This window comes from Citrus clementina, unplaced genomic scaffold (assembly GCF_000493195.1).
Source record: "Citrus clementina cultivar Clemenules unplaced genomic scaffold, Citrus_clementina_v1.0 scaffold_8, whole genome shotgun sequence".
NCBI lineage: Eukaryota > Viridiplantae > Streptophyta > Magnoliopsida > Sapindales > Rutaceae > Citrus > Citrus x clementina.
In genome coordinates this window covers 9,610,583-9,622,037 of record NW_006262022.1, presented here as the reverse complement: position 1 = coordinate 9,622,037, position 11,455 = coordinate 9,610,583, and the positions used below count along the sequence as shown (strand labels likewise).

General features: G+C 37.5%; 1 protein-coding gene across 1 annotated transcript; it reads right to left on the bottom strand.

Annotated features, from left to right (window-relative positions):
• Positions 1 to 1,082: 1,082 nt before the first annotated feature.
• LOC18034066 (B3 domain-containing transcription factor VRN1) lies at positions 1,083 to 3,792 on the bottom strand. Its single transcript, XM_024179390.1, has 4 exons — positions 3,419 to 3,792; positions 1,931 to 2,306; positions 1,638 to 1,813; positions 1,083 to 1,540 (listed from the first exon to the last, which is right to left on the bottom strand). Exons 1-4 carry the CDS (start codon positions 3,494 to 3,496, stop codon positions 1,298 to 1,300), a joined length of 873 nt encoding a protein of 290 aa, XP_024035158.1. The 5' UTR covers positions 3,497 to 3,792; the 3' UTR covers positions 1,083 to 1,297.
• Positions 3,793 to 11,455: the final 7,663 nt, after the last annotated feature.

Genomic DNA, 11,455 nt, shown 5'->3' with positions numbered 1-11,455 from the left:
TAATCTGAAGTTTGTATCACGTAATAGTTGTTGTGGCATTATATTATATGGTCATGCGATAACTAATTATTGAGTCTCACAAAATTAATAAATTTATACTATGTCACATTTAACTAGATTGTCAAATCATATAGCTTTTATGTCAAGTTAATTCACAAGTTGCCAAAAACAACTACCAACAATTAGATTGGGGGAAGCCCCAATAGATTTTTCAATTCTTACTTTTTTCGAAATTCAAACTCAAGTTGCCAAAAAAAAAAATTAGAAAATCACTTGATCAAATCTCTAGAGGCATGAATAATACTCTGCTTGCTAAGTAATATCTAAATATTTTCATTCTAAGCACTAAAATGATGCTCATAACTTTGAAATTACTTATCACTTCATCTCTCTATTCAGTTGATTATTGCTTATAAGAAAATTCTATTAAGCATTGCTTTTTTTTTTTTTTTATGCATATGTGAATTAAAGAAAATCCCAAAAGTTTACAATTTTCTTTTTCTTCTTTTACCACAAGGGTCTTCTATTAGATTCTCTCCGGAAATCCATTAAAAAGTTATACAAACCTAATGATTTGACTGTTATTCTGTTTTGTTCGTGAAAACTTTTAATAAATAAGTCCTACATAAGCTGATTTCCACAGCAAGTTTTCTAACCGACTTTGTAGGGATATCAACAGTACTATAGTAGGGACCTATACGAGATTTTACTACAAAATTATGTCAATACGTAATATTATTTAACTATAAGGACTCATATGTCATTCAACAAATCACAGCCTTTCAATATGTAGTCACAAGGCACATGGCATGGTGGCTTCTCAAATTCTAAATAAATTTAGGATGAAAACACTTTTGAAAAACTGAAAAAGGATTATTGAAATCTATCAAGTCTCAAATTTATGACGCTAAAGTTGTTTAGTTTAAGTCAAATGCTTAATTTACCTGAAAAGAATTTTAATCATTATGAAAAGATGATGACAGCTGCTCATTCCAAAGAGCAAATGACCATCAAGAGGTGCTCTTGCCCTTGTTTGTACGAAACTGTATGCCACAAAAGCTTTACAAATGAACATGCCCAATCCTTTGCTTCTCACTTGTAACACATGAATTTCCATTGAAGGCATCCAACAATGCACAGAAAGCTAATGTATTACTTGCTCTAGTACAAATGTTTGTGAGACTGTTTGAAGCATTTTAACGACAGTTCAAGAAAAGAAAAACTGGCAGCTTAGGGAGATCTTAGATTCGAAAGTCATCAAACTTAGCTGACTACTTCAACAATTTGATTGCTCTAATTATGTGTAAACAACTGAAACTTTCAGAAGAATGTTCTTATTCTTCTTCTTGATCATCTCAAGTATGAGAATATCTCCTTCTGTCACATGATTCTCCTCGAAAAATCCAAGCCATCCTGTCAGAAAACACTCACCGGAAGATGATTTCATTTCTGTAGCCAACTTACTTCCACCACGGGAGTCTTGTACTACGACATGGCTATCGCCACTCAAGTACTTCTGAGCAAATGTGGCCGGCACATACTACGTATGCATTAAAAAAAAGAAAAAGAAAATATAAATTTAATTTGAAAGAATGATATGAAACAAATAACAAGAAGAAAAGTAATTTAGAGCTCACCACAACATGTTCCATCATGTTTCTTGTTTGCAAGACAACAAGGAATGAAGGTTTTTCAGGCTTGATGCTTCTAGCAGCCTCAATTGCTGCTTGTCTTTCCTTCACTGAAAGAACTTTCATTGATTCACAAACACAGATTCTCATGTCTTCAAGCAATTTTATGATATCAATTTCATCTGCAATTTTCGGAGTTGGTGATGGAAGAGTGTAACTTTGCTAAACCCTGAGCTACACAGAATAAAATAGATATGTAAACAGATTCATTGTACAAAATCATAATACATCCATGTCACCTTGCATCGATTCATTCATATTGTCCGGTTGATTTTTCTCCTCTATCCCTTCCATTCTGGGCTTCTCGCCTTGCATCTCATAGCCATTATGCTTTGGAGGAGTGCATGAATTTCTGGACGGATACTGAATCCCACAGTAAGTTAAGTTATCAAGTATAAATACTTGAAAGCTTGAATTCTTTCTGTATCGGAAGACAACAAAATATCCAGCAGAAATTGAATGATATTCCACAAATGCATGCCAACCATTCTGAAACCAGATGCTTCCCTCATCTTTTGTTAAACCTACTCGCCAAACACAACCATTAGGAACTGCGAGTGTAGCAACAGCTGAGAGTTCATGCCCAAATTTCCTCACAAATTCTTGTGGAATCATCTGCGTTTAGGCAGATAAATTTAGATGCTATGTATTTGGAAAATGAAAATGATGCTTTCATGGCGTTGCGGTAATAAGTTTAATATCAGATCAAGGATACAGAAGCAAAAATACATATCCTTAGTGCCAGTACAATACAGAAGAAGGATTTGAAATAATCTGATATAAACAGTATAACAGAGTTACCACTCAGCCTAGAAACTGACTCAAAAGTTGATGATATATGCTGTTCAATGCCAAAAGCAAGGGAAATTATGCATTCGATAGTGAGGAGAGCCAGAATACAGATGCAATGAACAGCTTTATCTCTAAAGCAAAGGCATGCTAAATAGGTTAGCTAGATCTCATCATGTGTAACCAGATATGGTCAAATATCAAAACAATTACTACTTAAATGACAGAAACCTTTATCAACAGATTAAATGGAGCCTTTGCCTCATTAAAAAACTTTCTAAAGCAACGGAATCTAACAGAACCCCAAAAAGTCATAGGCTACCCTAATAAATCTAGATAAATAACTTTTTAAAGCCTAAATTACATGATTACAGAACTTTCTTGTCACCCAAACTTTTCATGAACATAGTACTGCATCACCATCATTTGTTTATTTCCTCAGCGTCGGTTGTGCAGGTGTTTGTTAAAAGCAATGTATTGTTTGTTAAAATGCCCCATTGAAGGTCAGGAGTATCCTCATATCTCTTGACCAGCCTAGGCTTTCTTGTGTCCTGTTGATGAGCTGTACAAAAGACTGAGCATAGAGCTAGAGCAACCGCGATGGTGCAAGAGATAAGATCAAGCAAATAAGTACAACAAATGAAAGCTGTAATGTGACCATACGATATGCACCTTGTTTTACAAGAAACAAACTTTCTACATATGGCGCTTACGAATGAATGAAAATCTGGGGTATGTTGGTAACAGTTCAGATAGCATTGTGTTGGTTTTACTTTAAAAGCTACTGTAATGTAACAACGAAGAAAATACATAAGATGCACTTTTTTTTTTTTTTGTTGGGGGGGGGGGGGGATGGGTGGGGGGCTCAAAAGGACAGAAGCTCTGAACAACTGATCCTTGGAAAGCAAGAGTAATTATAAAATTTTTGAGAACATTACCAGTTTTTTGTCTTCAATGGTGGAGGCATGGATGGCCTTGAAGAAATGCGAAGGTGACTTTGCCATGGAACTGGACATTATGAGTTATGCTCTCCTTCTATGTGCTATTTGCTTTTATAAATAGAGCACCAGACAGCAAGTTTGTTTCAGCTGTACCGGATTTTTCCCTTTTTCTCCTTTTCTTTTCAAAATATCCATCCTTTCTTCTATAACAAAGGAACCAAGCCATTGGTCCAAGTACCGAAGATAATATTTACACTGCAAAGTTACGATTAGCCTTAAACAAACCTGCTGCTGGTCTTTTTGACTTTGAAAATGCAGCTTTTAACAGGGAATCTCTGATTCTGAAGGATTCTTGATTTGGAGCAGTACAGATGCAGATATGCTTATATATTAGAGGAAATTTTATTTTGGTTCAAAAGTTTATGTTGAAGCTGTCATTTCCATTTTGGGCAGATGGGGTTGAAGCTGACACTATTCAATGAAGCAGCAGCCAGCAGCAGTTCTATTGGCTCTGCCCTTATACAGATGACCATTAATTTGGGTTTTTTTTTTATAAGAAAGATTTCACTTTCATTAAAGAAACTTTGAAATGTCAGACATAATGTGATAGGGTATTTCACCCTTCCATACACAACTTTCCCGATTAACTAAAGCTATTTTAGCTAAAGTATGAGCAATAGCATTACATGTTCTTTGAATTTTCTGGAGTTCCACCATGCTGTTGAAACCCTGCAGTTTTTGCTGGATTTCAGAAATGGTCCAGTAAATTTCAGTTCTGCTGCTCTTGTTGTGTAGCACAAAATCCACCACATCCTGGCAATCGGTCTCTAAGATTAGAGGGCTCAAACTTGCTTCCATAACAACTTGCAACCCAAAATTGACAGCTGCTGCCTCTGCTTGAGCTACATCTCCATGGTACTTTGTGTGGTTTACTGCTGCAATTATGATTGCTCCACTATCATCTCTGATCACCACCCCAAGCCCCACTTGATTTTTCTCTTTATTGACTGCAGCATCCACATTTGCTTTGAAATGACCTTGTGGAGGAGGAATCCATTTTGCCCCTTTCGCTGGAATTGCTTTTGCTGCTGCTTGGACCTTTGTCATTCTGACTCTTGCATAGGACTCAACCACTGCTTCAGCTTTGGCTACTGAGATTTGGGGGTCTTGCCTTTTGTTTTCAAACACAAAAATATTTCTTGTGTGCCACGCTGTCCAGAAGAGAGCAATTATCAATCTCAGATCATCTTTGCTTCTTCTCTTCACCAGCTCTTGTAGCATGCTCAGCAGATCTTGGTTATCAAGTAGCTGCATTTCTTCTACGAAGGGGGTTAACTTCCACATTTTCTTTGCTGCTTTACAAACCATAATTGCATGATTGATATCTTCCTTCTTCATTTTGCATCTTGGACATATTGGCTCCTGCACAATTTTCCTTCTCCAGAGGTTTTCTGCTGTTGGGAGGAAATTTCTTGCAGCTTTCCACATAAAGATTTTTATTTTTTCCGGTAATTCCAGCGACCATATCACATTCCATTGACCAAGGTTACTGCTGGAGCTACTTGGCCTGTCAGGGTGCTTAATCCTCATTGCAATCTGGTATCCACTCTTTACCGAGTAATTCCCCTTCTTATCGTAATGCCACAATATCTGATCTGGTTTTGGGCTACTTGGGAGTTGAATTCTTGAAATTAACTTAGCATCTTCAAAGTTGAAATGCTGTTGGATCAAAGATTCTTTCCATTTCTGATTTTCGTCAATAAGTTCTGCTACTGTGCAATCCATGCCAAGGGTTAGGGCTGATATAGGTTTGAAGGCTTGTGGTCTTGGAATCCAGTGGCTTTTGTAAATCTTTACTCTGTCCCCTGTTCCAATTCTACATCTCATCCCATTTACAATGACCTGTCTCCCCCAGATTATGCTTCTCCAGACAAAAGATGACTTTGACCCCAGCTTAGCTTGTAAGAAATCAGCACCCTTAAAATATTTTGCTTGTAAAATTTTTGCCATCAGAGATTCTGGATATTTAATAATTCTCCAGCTTTGTTTTGCCACCAAAGCCTGATTGAAACTGGTAATATCTCTGAAGCCAAGGCCTCCTCTTCCTTTTGCTTGACACAACTTCTCCCAATTTGCCCAGTGGGTGCTTTTTCGGTCTTTTTTTGCACCCCACCAAAAACCAGCAATTACTCTTCGAATATCGCCACATAGTGTCGTGGGAAGTCTAAACACACTCATCGCATAAGCTAGTATAGCTTGAGCCACTGCTTTGATTAATGTCTCCTTTCCTCCACTTGAGAACAATTTGCTTTGCCAGCTGGAGATTTTGCTTAGGATTCTCAGCTTTATGTCCTTAAAGAAGCTGACTTTTTTCCTTCCGATCATTGACAGTAACCCCAAGTATTTTTCATGCTTGGAAACAATTTTCAGTTGGAAAATATCTTTGACTTTGGTCATCTGCTATGCTGAAATACTTCCACTTTCTCGTTTAGGATATGTAGGCATGTTGCTGTGACACCTTCTTTAACAGCTTCCCAATGTTTTTGAAAAAAAGCTGCAGGGAGGCCATCCGGTCCCGGTGCTTTAGTTGGACACATCTGAAATAAGGCTTCTTTGATCTCCTCTTCTGTAAATGGTCTTCCAAGCTCCTCATTCATCTCCGTAGTGAGTTTTTTTGGCATATTTATTAAGGCTGACTCTCTTTGCTGTCTTGATGGGTTAGTTGTGGTGAAAAGCTCTGCAAAATGTTCACAAAACCTTCTTTCAATCTCCTCAGCTTCGATTGACCAATTTCCATTTTGATCCAGCACTCCCTCAATCTTGTTCTTTCGCTTCCTCGCAGTGGCTTTGGCATGAAAAAACTTTGTGTTGCGGTCTCCTTCTAGTAGCCAATCAACTCTAGACCTTTGCTTCCAATACACTTCTTCATCAAGCAACATGTTATCAATCTGCTTCTCCAGCCTTTTGATTTTTCCTCCACTCATATAATGCTCAAAGTTGTGCTTGACACTTTTTAGCTCATTGATTAGCTCTTTCACTTTTTTTTCTCTGCCGCCAAATTCCGCTTTACTCCATAGCTTAAGCTCTGCCAAAGATCTCTTTGCCACCTTTTTGAACTGCTCTGAGATAATTGTTCCATCCCACTTGCTTTGTTCCAGCCACTCTCGCCTTACTATCTCCTAGCACTTTTCATATGGGCTCCACATATCTTCATAGTGAATTCTCGGGAAAGTCCTTTTGTTGTAGCTCGCTCCTTTTACTTTTTTTGCTACCTCCATAACAATGGGATAATGATCGGAGCTCCAAGTTTCTAAATGCACAGCTGGAAATTCTTGAAAAATATTTCCCCAGTTTTTATTGCACAAAGCTCTATCTAATCTCTCTTCAATTATTTGTGGGCCAAACTGTCTATTACACCATGTGAAGGGGTAGCCTTTATACCCAATATCAGTTAGACCACTATCCTTAATTGCTTCTCTAAAGTCTGTGATTAAACTTAATTTCCTATCATTGCCCCCTATTTTCTCATGCATGTGCAAAATCTCATTAAAGTCTCCAAAGCAAATCCATGGTAAAGATGACAAACCTGATAACCTTTTCAGTAATTCCCAGGTGTGTTTTCTATCCTCCATTTTTGGGTTGCCATAAACCCTCGTGCCTCTCCAGCATTTACCTTCTGCAGTTTTAATGCAAGTATCAATGTGGTGCTTACTATAGGACTTAATTTCTAGGTCCATATTTTCACTCCACATCATTGCTAACCCACCTCCTTTTCCACTACTACTGACTGCAAAACAATTTTGGAAGTTTAACTCTGATGCCTTTCTTTTCATGAGCTGCTCCGATAATTTTGTTTCACACAAAAACACAATTTCGGGTTTAAGCTCGCGGAGGATCCTTTTGATTTCTCAAAACGTCCGGTCCTTCCTCAATCCCCGGACGTTCCAACTTATGAGCTTCATGGTTGGCGGCGGGGCTGGCATCCAGCCTTCGCCGTTAACTCCTCTGTTATTGTGGTTGCGAAGTCCATCTCCTCTCCGCTTAAAGCTTCCCAATTCAACTTGATTTTTGCTTGGGGGGAATCAAAATTATATTCAGCAACGGTCATCGTAGTTGAGCTTACCACCTTGCTTCTTTTGTGTTCTGGACTTGTCCCGCCCATCTCCCAGTTTTGTCTCTTTTTCAGAAGTGTCCCACTGTTTTGGCTTGACTTTCCATCACACTTTATGGCTTGGTGCTTCCATTTTCTTTTTTTCAGCTGCTTCATTTGTTTTCCTGGCCCATCATCTATTTCCTCCACTTCTATTTCATTTTGGGCCAGCGTTTGGCCCAACTGTTTGCTTGTAGCCACTGCTTCCTTTTTTGTCACATTTCCCGCATTTTCCTTTCTTTCTTGCAGATTGCCCACATTTTCTTTTTTTCCCTCCTTTTGTTTTTCCCCAATTTTTCCCGCTTTTGTTTTCCAGTCCCCAAAACCTTTTTCCTTCCCAGCTGTACTTTCTGGAATTTGGCTGCTGCTTTTTCCAGTTTTCAGAGTCTCCCCATCCTTCATTAAATGTTCTGCACCTATCGGGTTTAGGTTATCTAATCTATGTTGGTTCTCCTCATCCGGGTTCTTCTGGTTCGGTTCAGCTGAATTTTGGTTCTGGCTTTCTGGTTCATTCATCAAAGATTGAGTATGCTTCCATGGACTTGTGAGTTGTTTCCCCTCTTTCTGAATCTCTTCCTCATTTTCTTTATTCATCATCGGCATCCATCGTTCTTTAAATCTGTTCTGTTTGGCTCTTTCCACCCAGTTAATTGCTTTTAACCATGGTCCATAGTCAAGCTCCTTCTTCGGCTGCCCCTTATATTTGGTGCATTCTTTGTATAAGTGTCCAAGGCATCCACAACAGTAGCAAAAGTCTGGGAGTTTCTCATACTCACTGCAACTGGAATTTTTCTCCCCTTTTCGGTTTCAATGAAAAGGATTTTCTTCAAAGGCTGGGTGATATTGACCAAGATTCGTATCCTTATAATTTATCCCATACAATCACCTGCCTTGTCAGTATCTACTTCTTCTACTTTTCTTACGAGTTCCCCAATTCCCGTACATATTTCTTCATCCATGCACATAATGGGGACATTTTTAATTTGCACCCAAAATGATACATGTGTGAATAATTGTGCTGTAATCTCCCCAATGCCATCTGGTTCTTTTAAGACAATCAGAGATTGATTAAAGTGCCATGGTCCTCCTGCCAGAATCCTCTTTTTATCCACTTCATTCCCGAATTTAAAAATGAAGATGTTGTCCCCCTGATTCTCGATTTTCACTTCCTTTTTTGTTTGCCACACCTTATTCAATGCAGTTCTTAGCCCCTCTGTGTTTACATTCCTTGTGTGCAGCACCTTGCCAACTAAACATTCTGCTGCTATTTGCGCCCCTTTTTCTTTTACTCTTCCTGTAAAAGAGAATTTATTTCCCTCTGCCTCTTCTAAAGATATTGATTTGCACTTCCGAATTAACTCCTCCGTGTCCATTCAAAGCAGATCTGTCCACTTGGGTTTGTTGGGAGCAGTTATTACACCATTGATGGATTCTTCTACAACTGACTGACTATGAACTTTGCTGAGAAAGTTTTGATAAAATGAGAGATTCGCTCTTTACAATAAACTATGATTTGAACATAAAACAATTAATATACTTAAAAAATAAAAAACACTCACGAAGAGCGAGTTTTGGAGCTAAGACAAGCTCAGTTATTACTTCTATTCTCTAAGCTTTCTCCGAGAGAGAAAACTTTTGGAGAGAGAAGACTTCCCCTGGGCAGCACTCCCTCGTCCTTGTTTTCCATTAATTTGGGTTATTAGTTGAAGATAATGCAACAGTTTTTAATATTATTTTTTCATTTATTTTCTTCTTTTATAAAGAATACAAACCCAAAGTTACTATAACATTGAAAAATTTCAGACATTTATGTCACCTTCTCTGAATTTTGAGTTATAAGCACTGCAGTAAAAGCATTGCAGAAAGCATATAAAATTGCTTTTTACAAAAAATAAGGTCAATCAAGTGTTTTTTCTGAAAATGATATAGTTTTATTTTTCTTTTTAAAAGTACTTATTTAGTTGCTTCTTGAAGAAGAACGCATGAAAACTACATTGTGCAACATATAAAGGATCATAAATTTTACCTTAATAATTTAATAAATGATTTTTTACAATTTTCCATGGAACATTAGTCGTCCAACTTTTCTCAAAACAAGAAGGGAAATAATTTTCAAGCTTCTGAATTGTCACACAAATTCTCTAGCAGACATGTGATGAGTTGAAGGCAAGAATTGGCACAAGCTGTGACTGTAAGTCAAAGAAGAGTGCATATAATGAACGTTACAGTCAATCCGCTTACAGAAATCACAACCAGATGACCTTGATTCCACTTTATGACATTATGATATAGATATAATCTACAACAATTAGCACCAAAGGTAGTAACATAAACATATCTATTTAAGGCCTCTGATAAAGCAAAATGCCAGTGTATTTTTACAACACTAATATCATATGAACTGTCTGGATCCAGTAAACATATATAAATATACCTTACTAGTAAACTAACGGAAATTCGAAAAGGAATCAACAAGTTCTAGAGATTTACATTTGAGAGATCAAACATAACTACCTGATAACGTCTTCAACACTTGGATTATACTTGCGCATGAAATACTGAAACTTTTGTAACAAGGTTCTTCTTGATCAGCTCAAAGAAAAGAATATCTCCTTCCTTCACATTGTTCTCCTTGAAAAACCAACCCCATCCACTCAAAAAGCACTTCCTAGTCCAGGTCATTGTAACAGCCAACTCTGTTCTGTCGGAATCCTGTACTGCAAACTTATTCCCTCTCAAGCAGTTCTGAGAAAATGCAACCTGCACATACTTCACAAGCAAAGCAGAAACAACAAAAACTTTGCATTGGTCAAAAGGATAAGCCGAAACAATTCAAACTAATTATTTTAAAGCTCACGACAGATTGTTTACAGATGTTATTTTTCCGCATGAAAACAAGGAATGAAGGGTTTTAGGATTGAAGAATTTGGCAGCATCAATTGCTCTGTCTTTCTTCTACCAGAAGAAATATCCTTGAATCACAAATATAGACTCCCAAGTCTTGAAGCCAAGCTACCTCATCTTTATCTGCAATTTTTCAGCGTTACTGATGAAAGATCTTGTAATCACTTGCTGCATAAAACAACATATAGATATCAAGAGACTAATTTTCCTTACCTACAATGCATGCTCTGTGCTCACTCTTCATCTTATGTTTGGCTTTTTTCAATTGGTGTTATCAATCAAATGGTCTGTTTCCTGAACCCACTGACATGGTGCCTCACCGAGATGCATTTTGCGTCGAACAGATCGTTGCGAATTAGACAATCCAGTTATGTTCAGTTTCTCTTTCATCAAATCACCAACACTTTCAGATTCATCTTTCACCTCTGCCTCTTCAATTCTGCATTTCTTGCCTCTCATCTCACAACCACTCTTAAATTTTGGACTGCCAACAGTAGCAGTACACTTCTGATTTGTATTACATCTACACGAAATCCAATTTTTCTGTGAAGGCATGCAAATATTTCTACATGGATACTGAATCTGACAAGTAGTTGTATCAAATATATGAACTCAGAAATTTGAAATCTTTTCATATTGGAAAACCACAGAGTATCCAACACAGATTAAATGATATTCCATAAATTCTTGCCAACCATCATCAAACCATACCTTTCCCTCATCTTTTGTTATATCTACTCTCCAAATAAAACCATTAGGAACTGTGAGTCTAGCGACTGATGAGAGTTCGTCCCCAAATTTCGTACGAACTGTGGCGGAATACTCTGCAGCTAAGGCAAATAAAGTTAGATGATCTACTTTTGAAAACATGAAAAAGTGCTTCCACAGCATTGCTGTGATAACATTTAATCAGTGTAAAATCAAGGCTTCATAAACAAGAAGACGTATCTGAATGCAAATACAATAAGGTAGACGGAACG